Source organism: Gymnodraco acuticeps, unplaced genomic scaffold, assembly GCF_902827175.1.
Source record: "Gymnodraco acuticeps unplaced genomic scaffold, fGymAcu1.1, whole genome shotgun sequence".
Taxonomy (NCBI): domain Eukaryota; kingdom Metazoa; phylum Chordata; class Actinopteri; order Perciformes; family Bathydraconidae; genus Gymnodraco; species Gymnodraco acuticeps.
In genome coordinates, this window is record NW_022990949.1 from 303522 (window position 1) to 324398 (window position 20877).

At 40.7% G+C, this 20877-nt stretch overlaps 1 protein-coding gene across 2 annotated transcripts in view; it reads right to left on the reverse strand.

The window, feature by feature from the left end:
* kiaa1522 (KIAA1522 ortholog) overlaps positions 1–20877 on the reverse strand; it is a 45147-nt gene that overhangs the window by 23037 nt on the left and 1233 nt on the right. Inside the window, exon 2 of one of the 2 annotated variants that reach the window (XM_034235029.1) lies at positions 20408–20802. In XM_034235029.1, coding sequence (XP_034090920.1) covers positions 20408–20639 — 232 coding nt within the window. In that variant the 5' untranslated portion in view covers positions 20640–20802. Of the gene's footprint in view, positions 1–9870; positions 10368–20407; positions 20803–20877 lie in introns of those variants that run through there. The other variant, XM_034235030.1, reaches the window with a different exon arrangement.

The following is a 20877-nucleotide window of genomic DNA, read 5'->3' on the forward strand; positions in this document are numbered from 1 at the left end:
AAAGACATGTTTTTTATATATTTGTATATATCTGAGACCCATGCTATTGCCTAAAAATAGCATGATAGGTGCACTTTAAAAAAAAATGTGTTCCTGTTTGCTTACATTTGTGTTTCCAAAGTGTGGCGGCTCAATCCCCAGTTACGTTTGAGTCGCAGAGAGGCTAAACTTGGCTATAAACTGTGACGTGTTTTCGAAGAGAAAGTCCATAGTGAAGCAAGATAGTTTTTGGGATATTTAATAAACAAAATCATAACATAGTAACTATGGACAAAACGGTCAACAGAAAAAATGACAGCACAAGCTCACCCTCTGTCATACGCACTCGACATGAAACAGGTGACTTAAATAGACAAACCACACCCATGTGACAATTACCGGAAGTGCTCCACAAACAAATAAAAGTGACGTAAACAAATAATAATAATAATAATACAAATAATGAACTTGGGCTAAGTAGCATTATGGCACCTACACTAAGACCAAAGTCATTTAAATTATCTGACAAAATAAACCCTACCTGGTGTTTGGGATTTACTTAAAATTGGTCGATGTCAGTCTGTAAATGCTGCTCTGAACTCTGTGTTTCTGCCTATTGCACTTAAAAGATATCACAGTAACAATTGGTTAAAGAGAAAAGGTCTTTCATGCCCTATTGTGGTCTGCAAAAAATACAAATTCTGTGGCATTTTCATGCCGATGTGATGTAACTGAACCACTCATCGTGGTCCAAGCTCTATATTTGTTTAAATCAATCAAAGAATATTGGTTTAAGTCTTGTTTTTCCCACGCAAGACAGAACAGTATTGAGTAATGTTCTCAGAAAATAAAACTAGATTTACTCTTGTCAGTGTCAGAAGAAAGCCTCTGAATGAGAGCTCTGAGACGACCAGTATAAGCCATTTTGATTCATTGATAAGTTAATTTCAGCCAGGTTTAATCTTCATTCTCCATCAGCAGGCAAGACATGCAGCGCTAAGACTGTCACAAGTTTCAAATTACAGATTGGACACTGATTTAGGAAATTGAAGCCTAACGTGAGCATTTGAAGATGATTTTGTTCTCGTTTTAAAAGGATAGCATCAAATCCATGCCATGTCTACATTTGAAATAATGTCCTTTGAATGTGGAGGTCACACACGGGTCTGTGTGTGTGTGTGTGTGCTGTTTAGCGACATGGCCTGATGCTTTAATTCAATTTAGGTGGCGATGCAGGAAGCTACTGGACTGGGCCCCATTACAGAGCAATCCAAACACTGAGTCCTTTTGTTCTGAGACAGAGACATGAAGCTACCGGGGATTGGAGCAGCAACATGGATTATGCCTAGTCATAAACATTACTGAAACACAAAGTCCATTAAAACAACGTCTACAAAGTAAAAGTGACATTTTTTATAAATAACAATAACAATATGTACGTCATTTTGAAGGAATGAATTGTAAAAATGAATTAATGCAGATTAATGTCTTAACATCCAGTTGACATGGTGCAATCAAAGAATTTGATGTTGCCTTTAAGACCAATTGAAGTGCCCGTTCCATACAAACAACATAAACATCGGGATTTGAAGTTGCTTAATCTTTTTTCTAGTCAACTTTAATGTGTACTTTGATTGGTAATACCTTCCTCTTATTTACATGTATTGCTGTTACTGTATCATATTTTAAAATTCATGATTTTCCTGTTACAACGCTGTTATTCTTGTATATTTCTAGTACAGGGGTGTCAAACTCAAATACACAGTGAGCCAAAATTAAAAGATCGGTACTAGTCGAGGGCCGGACTGGTTCAATGTTTATTGCAAAACTTATTGAAATGAAGTTATTGCACATATTAAACCTGGAACTAACAAAGCTTAAATTATTGCCTATAAAAACAACATTAAATAATCAGATGCATTCATTTCTTATGGCTCCATCTGCAGCTTTCCCAGAGTCATTTCTTATGGCTCTATCTGCAGCTTTTCCAGATTAATTTCTTATGATTACATTTTTCCACAGGCCAACAACAGCTTCTAAAAAACTATTTCCCTCAAAGAAAAAACCAAACATGCCCTGTGTCTCAAGAAAGAAAGTGCAGAAGGAAACATCCATTAAAACTCAGTGTGCTGCTGTGTGATGCTAGCTCAAGCCAGATACTTGGCGTATCATCTCGGGTGCAAGTTCATCAATGTTTGGGCTCAGGCTCTGAGCTGAGGAAACCCTCAGGATTGAGTGAAGGTGTGCGTGCAATATACCGGCGTGCAATATACCGGCGGGCCAGATCTAATAGTAATTAGAAATTATCCTGCGGGCCGAAATTAAATCTACCAAGGGCCTGATTTGCCTAGTCAGTTATATAATAACAGTAAAAACTGTTCATTGTAAAGAAAATATGCTTTATTTAAAACCGTGTTCACCAGCTAACATCCAACATCTGTTTTTTGGTGCTGAGTACAGTGTTTCAATTGTTTTTAAATGAATGCTAAACACAGCTATCTGGAAACAAGGGTACTAAGATTTAGATTTTGAGTTTAAAGGCCAGGTGGAGCGGAGAATAACTGCAAGGTCGTGTAAAATGTATCTTTGGATTTGTTACTAGCAGCTACTCCTTTAAAGTCCTTTCATCCACTGTTTATACAAAAGTTCTTGATTAGCGCTGCTTTAATTAAGCAATGGATGTTATCATTAGTTTAATCTATGACTGCCTCGGGTCGTAAAACACTTTTTTAATGAGTAGTGAGCCCAACACCGCTCCTTATCATGGCTGAAATAACAGCATTTCTTTCACAACGACAGCTTAAGTTAAATTTGGGTCAACTCTTCACATAGGAAACTTAGAAACACTCCACATACACTTTCTTGTTTGAAGAAAGAAGGATGTATCCTTACTTCAAAGAGTCCTGGAACATTCCCATTCTACTTTTAGGACCAGAGTATGCAGACGAACCACAATTGCATGGTGCTAAACTCCTTTCATTCCGAGGAAGAAAACAAAAGTTCCTAAAGCTAAAGGGCATGAGAGGACAGGGTAGAGGAAGAGGGTAACGACCCCCTTTCATCTCCAAAAAACACTTTGTTGCAACAAGCCAGAACATGAGGTTACAGGTTTATGTTTATTAAGGATCCCCATTAGCTTTTGCTCTCGACAAAAGCTACTCTTCCTGGGGTCCGACACTTAAAACAATACAACAATAATACAGCAACATTTAGGACATAAGTCCTGACATCATTAATAACATTAACAACATTAAAAACATCACCAATATCATCAACAACATGCGATCAAATTAAATTAGGGTTCACAGCTCACAAGGGTACATGGTCATTAGTAGATGGCCCTTCAATCTCTTCTTGAAAGAGGCTCTGGACTCTATTTCAGTAAGGTAGTTTGGCAATGAGTTCCATTCCTTTATAGCTCTATAAGACACAGAAGATCTCAGAAGATGTGTCCTGGGTTTAGGTGCCAGTAGATGGCCTGATGTAGCTTGTCTAGTCTTATGGTCATGCTCGTCTCTTGTGTAAACTATTTGATCATAAAAATACAGTGTTTTTTTGCTAAATTGGACATTTTTTAGAAAAGTGATAACACGAGATTGCAGAAGTTTCTCAACTGGAAGCCATGATAGGCTTCTATGCATAACTCCAATATGAGTGTGCTTCGAACAGGTGAAACATTGATGAGGCCTTTTCACTGACTTAAAACAGACTTTGAAATCAGGAAGATGTAGATGAAGAAGAAAGGCAAACAGGAAAGTAAGAGAACAGTTTCTTAGGAGGAGGAGATCGGGTGAATAGATGGTTCAATCCTGAGCTCTGCAGTCAAAGTGTCCTTGGGCAATGTACGCCCAAAAATGCTCTGCCTCTGTATGAATGTGTGTACATGCTGACTTGTATATGCGAAAGCACTTTCAGGGGTTGCAAAGACTGGAAAAGTGCCATATAAATGCAGTCCTTTTACCATTTAGTTTGTCTTGCCTCCTGTGTTGGGAAAACTGCCGTCGAGACGTGTCTGTGTGCAGCGGTTGCTCGGCCGCATGAAAAGTAGTGTAATGCAGAAAGAGAAACAGCAACAGAATATAAAAGATCAGGGCTGGATGGCGAGATGGGGTAGGAGGGAAAGATAGCAGAGAAGAAGAAAAAGTTGACTTATTTGTATCCACGTATGTTGCCTAAGCTCTCTGCAGGGACTCCATGACTTTGACAGTGGCGCACAGTAAATGGGATCTTCAAAGGAGGACCAAGAAGAGAGAGTCTTAGCCCAGCTTACAGAAATCAAAAGGCTTAGGCAGGATAATGGAATATGCACAAGACAGTGGTAATGAAAATGGCAGGGAAATCTGCCTGCAGCCTTGTTCCTGAATTATCCACAGCGCCATACATCGTGCTTTATATCCTCTAGTCTCGAGTCAAGCTTTTTCAGATTTCCCCTCACTAATTCTGTCATCAGTTACTTCATATCAATCCTTCACTGTTACTTAAGTCACACTTGCTCCATGTTGCAGTCAAAGGTGTGCAGTCAGTGTAAATCTTACAGTGTGTTCATGCAAATATCAGCCCTTTGGAATGCTGTAAGATAAACGACCAGCCAACAATGCAAGGTCAAGAAGATAACAGCATAGGGGAGGAAGCAGAGGGGAGGAGGAGGTGAAAGTAAAAGGCAGAGGAGATGTTTTATTTTAACAACATGTCCTAATGTTTTAGTTTTCAATTCACAGTGCAAGAGATGAATCATTCTGACGTCTCATCTTAGTGCCGAAACACAATATATCCTAGGATGAAAGCCAGCTGAGGTTCTCCCTGCAGAGCGGACAGTCATGAGAATGTAATATGAAACATCTGGAAGCACATCAGTGACATCATACAAGTTTCTAAAATCTCAAAAGGGCCCAAGAATGATATAAAGACGTCACTATGTCTGTATGTGTACAGTGTGTGTGTATGTGTGTGTGTGTGTGTGTGTGTGGCTCTCTCTGTGTGTCACTGACCACCTGTGGATAAAGTGAGCTAATAGGGAGCTAATCTTATCCGCTGTTGTTGCGCCCACAGCTCCAGATGAATGGGCATCTGTGTGACTTTGGTGCTCATGGCAACATCTCCACACTGTTTCTTTTAACAGACTGTACAGAGAAACGCAGGCACTCATTGATAATTATTTGATGAGCTGATAGTGGGAATGTGCCAGAGAAATCAAAATCCATATTAAAAAGTTCAAAAGCATCTAGTTTTAACATTGTAGTGAACAATAAGAACGTTTCCCTGTTTTAAGAGACTTTAGTCAAAATGACAATTCGTCATTTAATTAATTACTCGATTGAAAGACATGACATTTTTCTGTTCCTTTAATCAACCATTCCCATTCACAATAGTGACCATCTGCTGCATCACTGCTTTGTGTGATAGATAATTTAATGTAGGGGTTTTGGACTGTTGCTTAGGCAAAATGTGTCATTTAGAGTAATTAGTAATGCTTTTCTAGACAATTTTTAGACTTCAAAAACATTGCTCACAATTCTTCTGATACTATTCCGCCCAACAATTAATTGAGACAGTAATCAGCATCAAATGATTTGATGAGGATAATTATTTGTTACATCCCTAACAGTAGCTCTTCTTCAGTGCTTCCCTGTGGTTCCCCTTCATTATGGCGACTCGACAATCAATCTCGGCAATTATGACTTGTTTTCATGATGACACTTAATTGGGTTTTGAGTTCACACTGTTGTTTAAGGAACAAAGGAGCTGAAACATGAGGTTGCTGAGCAAAGCAAATGGGGAACAAATACCCTTATGGATGACAATGGCCAAAGATACAGGAAAAGCTGAACATTTTACGTGTGACGTCCAGTCGTTTCCCAGTCTGTTAAGTGTTACATTCCTCAACACAAATAACCTCTCAGGTGTTGTGAAGGCCACAGGCAGGGTGTTTGATTTGGAAAATGTCCAAAACCACATACATAACACATATTCCATGAGCACACAGTGAAGATCTGGTCTCTGTGTTCATATCCTGCAGCACAGCGATATCATGTACCATAAGGTTGCTGCGTTTACTGTAACTTTAATCAATTAGCTATGGTTTACTGGTATATAAATACACATTTGAGGAGAATTGCCATAATTCAACTCCACATAAACACATATAATGACCATTCCATGCAATACAAAGCACTCTTTTCTTCTCTCTTGCTCAATCTTTAATCATTTTGGGGCATTGTGTAACAAAAAACAGCTGCAATAAGCCCCAAACAACAGGAATTTTGCCTAATTTCATGTAGTTGTGTGCTTGTGTGCTAGATGGGTGCTCATGCGTAGGGGAACGGGCTGGAATGTGGGAATGCTTTCACACCCCAACTTTCTGAATACACTCCTCATGAATGAGGCGGCTGAATACAGGAGAACAGAGGAAGACAATCACACACGGCCGCATGAGCATCGACCACCCGGACAGAAAATTGAATCAAGATGTGCTTGTACATGTACACACGAAGCAGAACACATTTATATTCTAGAAGAAGCTTTGTCCATTTTTTTTGTACGCACACTAACAGCATTTTGATGTTTTGATGAAAGACTTAACTGCCCAGTCTCCTGACTGAATACATTTGTGTTTTGTTGTTTTCTGTCATCTTCCAAAGTCTAAAAATAATAGAAAACAAACTAAGAAGAAGAAATGGAAGTCTGTCAAGAGTGGATTAGTCTCGGTCTGATTGTTATTTGTGTTCCAGCTAATGTAAGTGATATTTTATGCAGCCTAATGACACAAGCATTGGATGCTTTTAGAAATGTTCCAATGCACAAACTCCACCTAATGGCCTATAACCACGACTGCCTTCTAACGGAAAGAGGAAACGTAGATCTGTGGTGGACAGATTGCTTCATCAGCATCTGCTCGTGACAAGTCTTTCACCTTTCAACTTTAAAAACACATCAAGTGTTGCAACTAGGGGTGCACCGAATGGGAAATTCTTGGCCGAAACCGATACCGAAAATAGGAAACAGTTGGCCGAAAACCGAAAGGCCGAAAATGATTAATATAAATATATATATATAATGTATACATTTTTTACCAATGTTGTTCAGCTACCTGATTATGGAAATAGACATGATTATGGCAAAACTTAAATAATAATCACTATTATGGGTCCATAAAACATTTATTCAGCACTTTTGAATGCATACAGTACATTTATATATGTCATGTATTATTGCTAAAAAACATTATATCGCAGTCTTAGTGTCGCCAACTCGTTTCTAATATGCAAAGACAACAAATGCGTCTATGATGTGTTTTCGATCAGACGAGATCTCTCTCCCCCGTCTGTGTGCGAGGGGGCGGGGCAGTTTACACACACGCAGCTGCTACATGCAGCGGAGCACACTGCGGAGATGGCGGAGAGAACGCGCTCCGAGGTGTGGTTAAACTTTACCCGTCTCGATGTGGAGAATACTTGTTACCATAAGTGCAATAAGAGTTTAGCATGTAAACACGAGCAATTTGTCTAAACATTTAGCAAAAGTGCACCGCATGCAGACGGAGGAATGTACCGGGTTCCACTGTCTTTCTAGCAGCTCTGTAGCCCCATCCACGAGTAACGTTTCCACGTCAGGTGTTATGTATGCTAGCAGCAACACACGGAGTTAACTACATGATACAAACATGGGTTAATGATTAGAGGAAACTGAGTTATTTAGTTTGTTAAAATTTCAGCTATTCTGTTTACAGTCTGTCATCAGATTATTTAATACGATTTGTTAAAGGCTCAGGGCAATCTCGATGACAAAGGTCAATGTTCCCCCCCCCCCCCCCCCTGTGAGCCAGCCGCGAGCATGGTCGCCGCGTCTTTATTACGTCATCACAACAACACGTTAGGTTACCAACGTAAGCCTGTTCTGACATTCGGTGATATTTTTTCGGTGCTAAAACGCCGAAAGGGCCTTTTTAACCATTTTCGGCCGATAATTTTCGGTGGCCGAATATTCGGTGCATCCCTAGTTGCAACAGTCTTTTATCAAAACGTCACCACACTGACTTTTGGATTTGGTTTAGAACTGTTTCCCTAAAGGTACTTGGATGGAAACTAGTCAACATAATAAAACAGCTGATAGGCTTATAGTCGTTTTAATAGTGCCCTTATAGTTATATTCTGGGTGGCAGTCTTTGTCAGGTTAAAAATGGTACCAACCCAAGAGTAAGGAAGGATCATTAACGGTATGTTTAATGCTTGCAGTTTTGGTTTGTTTTTTAAAGCACAATAACAATTGAGCCTGAAAAATAATTGACTCAAACTGCATGGCTCCAAGCGTCATTTACTGAAGCAGCACTAATTGATTCTTGTGGTCATTCTAGGCTGTGGAACAAGCTGTAAACATGATATATTATTACCTCATTGGTTTGATTTGTAGCGTTACCGGCCATTTGGTGGATATGGCTCAAATATCCACTCAGCTTTAAGCTATGTTTTGGTGTGTACCAACTCTCAAATAAAATACCTGGCTTGTTCTCTTCTTAATGCTCTACTTTGTTCCCCAGCTATTATATAAATACGTATTTATTTGAAGTTTGGTGATGAGGATGTGGGGTAAAAAGGGTTTTTCCAACAGCTGCCTGCTGCGACGGGAAACAAGGTTAATGATAGCGGAGTGACCCAAAATAGTACAATTTATAAAATTAAAGTGCAGGGGAAAAAACAAGGAAATGAGCCAAACATACAAAAGCTGTGTAGAGATAAAGGGATCTGCAGATTCCAGAGATCATTCTGAGTGAAACAAGTAACCTTATACTGTGTACACGCAGTGATTGGATCCATTGTTAATATACAAATATTGACTGCAATTTCAAGGATAGAGTTGGCACAAGCATCCAGAAACCAGAAAGTTGATTTTGTCAATATAAAAGGCAGAAGAGAAACGAGGTGGATCTATGTGCGAAACACAGGTAGACTAAAAATAGTCCTGGGCGAGGACAGAAAACATGAAATGAAAAGTAACAGCCTGAGAAACAGAAAATGTCAACAGCAGATCAGTGAAAGACAAATCTCATTATCTGACAATCTGTCTGTGTCAGTGTGAGCTTGTGTTAAACCTGTTTGTCTGCGTTTTGTTGCTCCAGGGTCTGTTAACAGAGACAATGATCAGTGTGGGACAGGCTTGGCTCTGTTTTCCACTGCAGGTAGACGAGTATAGCAATAACAGCTCTCAGAATCACAAGATAGCCAACACACAGGATCAAATACACACGTATACAATGAGGTACATGGAGGTCTAGGTGAAAATAGCTGCAAAAAAAGGCTAATTCACAGTCTGTCTTCAACCACAATCCTCTGTTAATTCTCATCAATCAGCAGGAGAAACAAATCACTGGAACAAACTCACACTCTTGCCCACACACAACTCTCTTCTGCATACGTGTGCAATAAGCAGGAAGCCTTGAAGCTGACTAAGGTAAAGTCAGCATGGGAATATTGTCACTCTGCAGCTAAAATGCTTAGTGTAGGAACTAATTCACAACCAAACACCCACAGGCATACAAAGCCAAGTACGTATATGTCATCTTAACTCTGTGATCACATTCAAAACTGAGAAAGGCTCAGACTTTAACCAAATGTCCTATCTGACAATAACAAATGTAAAAGTGAAAAATAATTAGTATCCGCTTCATAATTGATCAGGTTCTATCCTTGGCCATGCTACAGCCTTATGCAAAGTTTCATGAATATCGGGTCAGTCGTTTCTTTAACCCTAACCCTAACTCTAACCTGCTTACAAACAAATACATCAACTAACAGAACCGAGAACAACCCATTTGACATATCCAATAACATGCTGCTAGACTGTGCATGAACATTTATGACAACTGCATCCACTTCAGATATCCTGCGTCCCGCTCACCTGTTTTCACTTTGTCTTGATGTCCTAACAGCCAGAAGCCTTTCGTTTTCTCCCGCTTGGGGCTCGGGAACACAGGTACAGAGAAGTTTTTCTCTGCCTGGAGTTTCTTCTTCTTCTGGACGCTGTTCCCCATTTTGGGGCAGTCCTGAAGCCCCTAAAGGGGGTCTGTCATCTTGTCGTCCTGTGCCATTACATCTGTATTCCTTCTCGTAAGACCTTCTTTCTCCAGCATGAAAAAATGATGTGCTCCTGAATCCTTTTGGTCAAATAATTCCTGCTCATTCAGTCCTGCTACACACACACACACACTCCTCGGTATAGTGAATGCGTGCTAAAGACCTATTGACACAATTACTATAACACAAACAGAGCTAATGCTAACACACACATATCCAGCATGCAAGAAAACACTTAAATCAATCCTATTCTCCAAGCTGACACACTTCCAGTCCTCTAGTACATCCAGCAGCATCCGCTACTGACAAGATCACTACCAAGTGTGTGTGTGTATGTATGTGTGTGTCTGCAAGTGCCCCTCCCACTCTTTCCCTCTGTGCTCGCTGCGCTCCCGAGCTGAGCATTCACAAAGCGATCTCACTGTTAGAGGGGAGGGGGGGGGGGGGGGTGAAGAAACACACATATACACACACTCTTCTCCTTACTATTCATCATGCTACGATTAACACACATTTATCTCATGGTTATTGCTACTGTTCATTTTCTTATGTCCCAAAATGTCCTCTTTTGGAGATAAGTGATTTGTTTTCTTTATTCCAAACCATTTCAAGCACAGCTGACAGATCCTGTCAACGAAACGTTGTGATTGGAGCAAAAACACAGATTCATTTATGACACACACACACAGTCTCACACACAGTCTTACACACAGTCTCACACACAGTCTCACACACACACACACACACACACACACACACACACACACACACACACACACACACACACACACACACACACACACACACACACACACACACACACACACACACACACACACACACACACACACACACACACACACACACACACACACAAAGCTATTGGGCACAGAACAGTATATCAATGGTGTTAATAGGAACGACTGATCAAAAACTGACTAAAAGGCAAGACTGGAATCTAAAAACAGCGGACGGGGATGTTCAATAATTCAAACGATATTCACAGGTGCAGCTCTCCTGCCCGGCACCTTTTGACATTTCTCACAACTCACATAGATAGATAAAACTATAAAGGGCAGGAGATGTGCCAGTCAACCGGTATGACGGATCAAAGCTTGTTTTGAGATGAGAAACATTCCTGCTATGCCTGACGGAAAAATACAGATGTTGAGCCAGATGGGTGAGTCACAGAAACAGGGATGATGGGGGATTTCACAGAAGCAATATGACTTTAAATGTAGCATTTAACACTGTAGTGTGAGAACATATTCAGCAAACATGAGGAAGTAAATGATTACAGTAAGTCGTTATCATTCCTCATGTTCTGTTTTCTTCTTCCACCTGCCATTTCTCTCTATCCTTCAAAGTGAACATCCCTGAATATCACGATGACTTGGCAGGCTATGTCCCACAATGATGTTGTCATGACCCATTGCCTTCACTTAGGGCTCCCAGAGCTTCTGGATCGATACCGGTCATCCCGAGCGAGGTCAGACAGAGACAAATGGAAGAAGAGAAACGACTCAATGTGCTCAAGACACGTGAAACTGAGATTCCTTGTAGGAACAAAATGGAGGAAGAGGCAGGGAGTGTGTAATGATGAAGAGCAAGAAAGTGAAACCCCACACTGCTCATCACGGTCACCCTGATCACGTTTCTTCCCATCCTCTCTCCAACATCCCCCCCCCCACCCCTCTTGTGTGTAGAGGGCCGCTGGAAGATAAAAAGCCTCCAATAAAAAGCAGATTTACTGACTGAGGGAGTCGTGAGGAGGGGGGGATGTGCTGGACCACTGAGCGAATTTACAATCCCTCGTTTTTCTAGTAGAGGAATTGATTCGATTTCTGAAGAGAGTAGTTTGGGGAATTCCCAAGTATGAAACATATAAAACATGCAACGTGCAATACAGACACTTCTTTTGGCGATTGTATTGTGTGACGATCACTTTAATGTGAAAAAAGACATTCTTTATAAATGTCTCAACGTCTTTTATCCTTTTTTCATAATGTCTCAACACCCTAATATGTTACTTATGTCTTACTAGTTGGTCTGACTGTCTTTATTTGTTATTCTTTTACTAATGTGTGCTTATTTTCCCTGTATATAATAAGTTAGCTTTCCTACTGCTTGCCTTTTCCACCTGCTATGCCACTTTTACTGTAACACTGCACATTTCCCCGCTGCGGGAGGAATTAAGGAATTCTGATACTGGAAGGCTTTGTGTATAAAGAGAAAGTTAGATCGAAGATATGAGATGATATCACTCGAGCTTAATGTGTAAAATGATCTGCAATAAAACGCTCACAAAGAGATGCTGCCTCCTAATGCTGCCCCACCAGAACCACACCCAGTACAATTGTGCTGGTGGAGCTCACTACCTCTCTGTAATAGAGAGTGCACTTTGTGTGTGTGTGTGTGTGTGTGTGTGTGTGTGTGTGTGTGTGTGTGTGTGTGTGTGTGTGTGTGTGTGTGTGTGTGTGTGTGTGTGTGTGTGTGTGTGTGTGTGTGTGTGTGTGTGTGTCTGTGTTGGATGCTTTGTACCCTGCCATCACCCACCAGCTGTAATACAACGTGCCCTAGATACATTTAAATATGAGTGTGATCAAAGTGTGTGTCACTGTCAGGAGACATTTTAGGATTTTACAGCAGCGGGGGAACTCAAAGGATATCGAGTCTGCACGTAGACATGCGTACATTAAAGGGAGTTTGTGCAGGGGAATGGCGTTGTCAGGGGAAAGTGGTTGTCAGGGTGACCATCACCAGGGTGTCAAGACTGGATTAGGGACCCTACCTTTCTTAATGTACTTTAATTAGTGAGACTTGGCTGGTTTAGGATTAGTTGCGAGAATTTGTTTTAAAGAAAAGAAAATGTTTCCAATATAAATCCCTGTGAGTCATTCTAGATTGACATATATGGCATTGATAGTGTCGATTATCCTTTGTACAAATATTACAGTTTATTCTCCACATCCAATGAATATGCCAACATCAGCCCAGCACTCCCATCTTGTGGCAAGGCACGGCTAAAACCATTACATTAATAGCAGTTGCAGAGCTGCAGACCAATATGTGCCATCTACAGGAAAAAGCAAATGCAGGTGAATAGATGAGAATGTGCACCATGTCAATCCTGTAGTTTTTTCTTCGTTGTAGCTTCTGTCTATGTATATGTGTCTTTTTGAGGTATTAACTAAGATTTCTGTTAACTGCAGCATGTTTTCTGCTGAATACAGTGGAAATGTACAAAGTACACACAGCTCTAAATGTCACTAAGAGTCCTTTGTCCTTCTGGTTATTCAAATCAACGTTTTTTTTTTTATCCAATCCAAACATAATTTGGATCCAAAAATATTAAGATATATATCATATTTTTGTAGACTATTTGCAAATGTCCTCCATTAGAGTGATAGATAGATGGCTGATCAACCATTTTGGACCCCCTTCCTCCCCATTCTGAATATCAGGTGATATATATATATGTTAAATGTAAAAATCCAATTAAATTCTGAAAAATGAAACATACTTCCTAATATCCTGCAGGGGGCAACTCCCCCAAAAGAAGTCTGACTGATGAGAAAATGACCTAAACATTTGTAATGTAATGACTGTATTGTCTGAATTGCTAGTTTCAGGTCTACAATTCACAGTGACTACATCCACTTTTTAAAGATATTTGACCGAAGCCATCAGTACATGAATGGTCCTAAATGTTCCTTTACTCAAGACTGACTGAATTTCTAAGTTGCTTTATCATCATCTGGTCTATTATTTCGTTTTCACAACAAAAACAAGTCTGGATCAGGTAAACATCATTCAACAGGTGTATCTATTACTACAAATTACATAATAGGAGCCACACACACACACACACACACATACACACACACACAAACACACACACACTTTAAGGGTAAATCAGTTGTATATATCCCTGTGTGTATACAGGCTCCGACTCCCTCAGTCCCACGCTGATGTCTCCCATCTGCTCCCCCCCCCCCGACATCAAACGCACTCCATGTCCTATAAAACAAACCATTAGCTCTTATTCCATAAACAACACCCTCTGGAGAGGAGCTATGGATGTTGATCACGAGTTATCTTGGTAACCCCATCCAATGTACATGTGAGTGTATCCATATGTGGAATCTGCATGGGTTTTCACAAGGAGTGTGTGTGCATGATACTGTACAGACATATGGTGAAAATATATAAAGACTAGTGTTACACGAGAGGGCAGACCTCCGCCAAGGCCAATGGTGCATTCGCATAACCTGGGAATGTCCATGGGAAGGGTTACTTCTGACTTCAGTGTGTTCATGAGCTTTAAGTCTCAATGTGGAAACAACATGGAAACTAAAAAGTTATTTTTTATCATAACTCTTTCAACATGCTTTAAACAGCATGTTGAAATCTGTTTCTGAGTTGTTAATCCGACCTAAGGGGGCGTTCAGTGGATTTACCCAGTCTGTAAATATATACCTGAATGCAGCAATGTAAAGAAAAGTGAAACATAATTCCTGTCTTCACCCTTAGATTGGCTCCACATTTTTTTGGAGGAATGCTAGAACCTTCCTCAAAGTTTCATGAAAACCAGGCCCCTAGCTTTTCTGTATTCTTTTTGACAGACAAACAAACCATACAAACAGACCAACTGAGCTGTAAACGTAACCTCTTTTGGAGGAGGTAAAAAGTGACTTGCTCTCTGCGTTGGTGTGTGGATTGGCCTTATCATTAAATGGATGAAATGAATCTGATAAACACAAAACGCTGGGGGGTTGTGACCTCAATTCTTATCGTGTTTTCCATTCTCTTCATGTTATCTCCATCCGCTCTTCATTACCCCACTTTGCTGCAACACATCTCGAGACGAGAAGACGAATAATGTTTCCGTGCAACACGGACACTATTGTTGCCACAGTGTTGCTGCCACACAGTGCCGTTGCCTGGGAGACGTTTACCTCACCACCATGTCTTTAGGTCTACGGGTGATGGATGAGGGCTGGAGGTATCTGCTTACCCAGGTAAAATTACCTCGTTCATCAAAGTGTGTGTGTGTGGTGAATGATGTCTGCGGTGAGGTTGCATTAAACTTTCACACTCCTCCCTCTCTCTGCTTCGCCCTCCACCCACTGCCTCCATCCTGTCACACTGTTATAAAGTGGCCCTGAGTTGTGGCCTGTAATAGAGCTAAGGCGGTATTCAGTGTTCTCCATGTAATGAGATGTTTGCTCTTCAATTACTCCGTTGAGTCTGTAATCTGCATTATAGTTTGTGAATCTACACACGCTGACTGTGTTTTGTGATGTGGCAACCACACCCACACACAGATAGAGAGACATGCAGAGAGAAGGAAAATCAAGGAACCATTATGAACAGATTTACAAGGCCGGCCTTTAAACGTATTCTCTCACACACACACACACACACACACACACACACACACACACACACACACACACACACACACACACACACACACACACACACACACACACACACTGACTACACACTCGGATACACACGTGGAATCCCAGGGATTGTGCAGAATGACCTCACCGCTCAAACAGCCAGCAGCAGAAGATGGGCTCGGCTGGACAAAGCAGGTAGTTGCGGGGGCTCTATATGCACTTCTGTGTGTGTGTGTGTGTGTGTGTGTGTGTGTGTGTGTGTGTGTGTGTGTGTGTGTGTGTGTGTGTGTGTGTGTGTGTGTGTGTGTGTGTGTGTGTGTGTGTGTGTGTGTGTGTGTGTGTGGAGGTGATGTAATGAACGCCAGCGCTGGATTGGCGCCGCCCTAAACCCGGCAATATGCTGCTGACACACAAACACAGAGATACCCTCTGATACAGGGTAGCACTCAGTCACACACACTCCCTCAGCAGCAGATGTCCACACACAACTTTAAACACACGCTGATTACACAGTAATAAGCAGTGAATGCCAACAGACCCACAGCAGTGCTGAATAGAAGGTATGAAGCAATGTGAGAAACATATGAGCAGAATGATTGAGAGAAAGAGAAATAGGTGTGTGTTTGTGTGTGCTGAGAAGTCGCTCTAATTAAAAAAAGCATTGAGAGAGTGTTCCCTAAGAGTCCTCTCAAGGCTGAATGGGCCTTTGTGATTCCTTGTAATCTCTCCTCTTCATCGCATAACTCTAGGCCCAATCTGGCATCCAGGCTGCCACGCACGCTGAAAAACCTTGACGACACACACACACACACACTGTGATGAACTGCTCTCAGGAATTCAGCACATCAAAGAGAGTTAGTTTCTTTTATGGGAGAGAAATCTCTGTAAAATATAGCCGACAGTCAGTGATGGACTGCAGAGCTCTGGATCACGGAGGAGAAGATCTGAGCCAGTTCTGCAGGGAGGATGACACGGCCAATGTAAACACAGCAACAAAGACATATTATAGTAAGAGTTGCATGACATTGCAACAGAAACAAGAAGGCATTGGCTAACCAGAGGAGGATAGAGTCAGAGTTGCTCTTTCACTTCACTCACTGTGTTCTGTTGGAAGTCAAATTTCCCAAAGAAAAAAAAAATTATTAATTTTACGAGAAGATCTTTTGCTTGTACCTTAATTAAGAGTTTAATTTATTCACCAGCACTTACAATGTTATTGCTTGTTTGAAGTGTTGTCAGGACTGTTATTATTGTCCTTAGTTTGAATATTTATGGTTTATTGCACTTATTGTAAGTAGCTTAGGATAAAAGCGTCAGCTAAATGTAATGAAATGTAAGGTAATGTGATCTACCTAGACATTGGAAAAATGATTTCAGTTTCTGAAATGGTTTCTTCACTATGTATTCAATATTTCCAATATGACTGACTTTTCAATCAACATGAGTGGCATCACAGGTGTAGATTTTGCATTATTGTAAAGTATTGTGTACAAGATCTGTTGTCATTAGAACAAAGACAATACATTGTCTATTTTTTTGCTCCAGAATATAAAAAAGGGGTACTACAATGTGAAGAAACAGAAACAGTCAGAATGAAGAAATTGGATGCATTTAATTAGTACAGTACTGATTAGCAAATAAGTGATGATTTCAGATGTAGCTTACGTGAGTGGATCCCCACCCTTTATTGGCTCATGCCCCATCCAAAGAAAAGCAGCTAGGGCCCATAGTTGACAACTTTGAGTTTTCAGCAATTACATTTCATACACAATTTCCCCTTTATACTTCGAAAATACATTTATTTGTAGAAAATGGGGACAAAGCAATCATCTGCTGACCAATCCGACTTATCATGTGACCCTTTGGAGGGGCCAAGCCTGTGTTTAGGGCCACTGGCTTATTTCAACATATTTAGATGATGCAACCTGTTTCTAATGCAGCCACTGGTTCAGAGATTTTGTTCAAAGAATCAAGAGGGAACTGAAACTTTTTACATTCCGACATTTTCCAGTATCACAATAGGACAAGTCACTGCTTGTTCAGATTGTGTCAAATAGAAACTTGATTGTGACTTTTGCTTTGTAAACCATTTGATTGGAACCCGTCAAGTCAAGGACTAAGTAGCCAGATAAAGGGCCTATGTGTTTAAGTACATCATGTGTCGGTATAGCAAGTGTCAGTTGTCTTTCACACATTTCTGCTTTGTCTCGTAAGGTTTTTAAAGTCACCCAGCGAGAGAAAAATGAATGGTGCAATGAGCCAATTATTTACTGGTGGAAAAACAGGCTTCCTATCACTCTATCTGTAGTCTGTAACAGACAAAGTGTCAAAGGAAAAAGCAAGACAATCCAAAGCTAACAATTTGTTGACACTTACGGGTGAAACAGAGAGCGTCAGCTGTTCATGTTGGTGAACTAAGGAACAGATTGTTCTGTCACTAGATACAGTGTATGAAAACGTCAACGATGGCTGCATGAACACAAAGCACCTTCCACTTCTTTATGTTCTGGTTTCACTGATTTCTGATAAAAATACAACTTTTAACCAATGGTAATCACATCTGCAGATACATAAGGTCAATCACCATCAATCAACAGCCAAACTAAAACAAAATAGTGAGAGTTATTAAAAGAAAACAATTGAAGGTCACTTGAATCTGCAGTGCCTGGCATGGTGTTCATAATTATCTGGGAAAATGCCCAAAAATATACTTCCTACACGTTTTTACTATGAGCCTTTGACCACATCCTCTTCTGGGGAATTATTAGCCCTATTACTAGTTAATCTTTGGTTTCAAATGGAGTCACTGTCTGCTACCCATCCAGTGTTCATAGTTCCCCAAAGAAGAAAACAAAAACATGATGTAAGGCATAATAAGGGATCATGGAAGATGTTTTTAGGCGGAACGAGCACAAAAACCACAAAAGCCCAGAGACATAATCTGGATTTCCAAGAGTTGTTAGATAGTTACTACAGTAACACACACACACACACACACACACACACACACACACACACACACACACACACACACACACACACACACACACACACACACACACACACACAACACACACACACACACACACACACACACACACACACACACACACACACACACACACACACACACACACACACACACACACACACACACACACACACGCACACACACACACACACACACGCACACACACACACACACACACACACACACACACACGCACACACAATGACAGAGGAGAAAGGGATGGCTTTTGGGGTGGAACAAAAACAGGAAATGGGGACCGTGGGTAAGCTCTGTGCTGCCGACCAAGCAAACGCATCAGTAAACAGAAAGGGGGATTAAACCCCTGTGTCAGTCTACGTGTGTGTCACTTTGGCCATTTTAAACATGTCCAGACAGATGATAACCCTGTTTCCATCTTAATCTAAAAGTCAACACATGTATCTGAAACATCATGACTATAAGTATGCAGTCTTTGTCATGAGAGGCAAAACAAGACAGAAGTATCGGTGGAGTTTCCAAACAAGCAAACTGACCTCACCTCACCTAAACTGAACCTTATGAAGGAATGTCCATCCTGACACAGACTTTGATGCAACTCTTATTAGAGACTGAAATGGATGTAATTGATATCAGGCAGCTTTTCTGTAGATGATGGATTTAAGAATAACTGTTCGCAATTTTACTAATAAACAAAATACCTTCTTGGATGGAAAGTTGCTGCAAGGTCAAATATTTTTAAAGTTAAGCTCACGTCTTAAGTGTTTTTTATATTAAACCTATTTTGGCCACTTGGGGGCAGCACAAAAAGCTGTAAACACAACACTGACATACAGTATAATATTATGGGAGACATATTAGCTAACGCTTGTTTTATTTGGACTTCCAGCAGATATTGGGTAAACGTTAATTTAAAGTTTTTTTTTGGATGACCTGAAACAGTGAAGTTGCTGACCATACAATTAAAACAATGATCTGAAAGATATAATTGTCTAATATGAACAAAACTGGTCGTACCATAGTGCCATTTAGTGTCAGCAGAAAGTATTAAAATAATGATTACAACAAAATGCAAAAAATAAATTAAAATATAAAATATATTTTAAGATCATGTTTAATCATCTAATTCGTCTGTCCATTGCTGTTTTAGTATGTGTTCTTCTAATTAGTGTCTACAGTGTGTGCCTATTGAGCTGTTTGTTTAGAGCCATGTGGGACAAAACCTCTATGGACAAAACCCGATCCTGCCCCTCCCTCTCACTGTCTAAGTGAACGGTGACTGTAAAAACTACACTGCGCATGCTCAGAGTATTTTCTTATTTAATGTGTGTGGCAAAAAATAATGACCATCATCTCACATAATTCAGAGTTGATTGGCTGTGAGTACGTGTGCCGCGAAAAGTGTGGTGTGTGAAGAGCAGGTGAAGAGGAGGAGAGAGACGCGTCCTAAAACCAGAAGGATAGGCAAATGGACTTCATCTTCAAGTCAAGGTAAGACCACAATTTTATTGAAAATGGGATCTTACTAAGAGAGAACAATTCAATATTTAAATAATAAAATTACATTTTTTGGGTATCCTTCTGTTGAACTGTCTGTTTAAAATTAATTGAAGCATCAGACTAAAGAGGCTTTTGAAAATAATATTATATTTTGATTTAGGTCAAAATATAATATTTGTAAACCTGAAGAGTCAGTGCCAGTGCCTCAGCAGCCATGAACCTCACTGCTGAAGCTTATATATAGACATCTAAGTTGTTTGTGCCCCACCACTTTTGTACATATAGAAACGCCACTGGGTCAAACAAAAAGTCTTGCTTGCATGGGGTTGGGGTTCTGTAGTCCATGACCTACATTTTCTTTTTTTGTGTCTTATGTACTCACTGGATAAAAGCATTCGCCGAGCACCAAAACTAATATAAAAAGTATTAAGTCTTGACCAACTCACCTTTTGCAGGGTCTTGATTCTGAAGTCCTTGCTTGGCATCCGTCACACCAATTCCAGTTCGGTTCAGCCCATTACCGAGGCCCTTCTTCTTTCGGCTCCCTTTTAACCAACCAAAGGCCTGTCCCAGGGAGCTACCCGGCTTCTTCTGCCCACGCTGAACCTTCGCCTCCCGGGCTAAGATCTGAGTGACGTCCCTGGGCACCAAGTCCCCTGTAGACCTCCTCCGGGACATCTTGGAGGTCGGTCCTGGGAGCTAAGTCTCGGTACCTCCACCAGGATCAATGTGTCTTCTTTGGGAACAAGTCAAAGAACCTCCCAACTCTCATTGGTTTGATGAACCCCTCCGTCCCTCTTTGGCCTCACTCAGTGTCTCTGTTTTTCCTGTGTGTCACCACCTGGGACAACAATGAGATCAGCAGGATGAGAGAGAGAGGGCGAGATGGAAAGACACCAAAATAGGTTAAAAATTA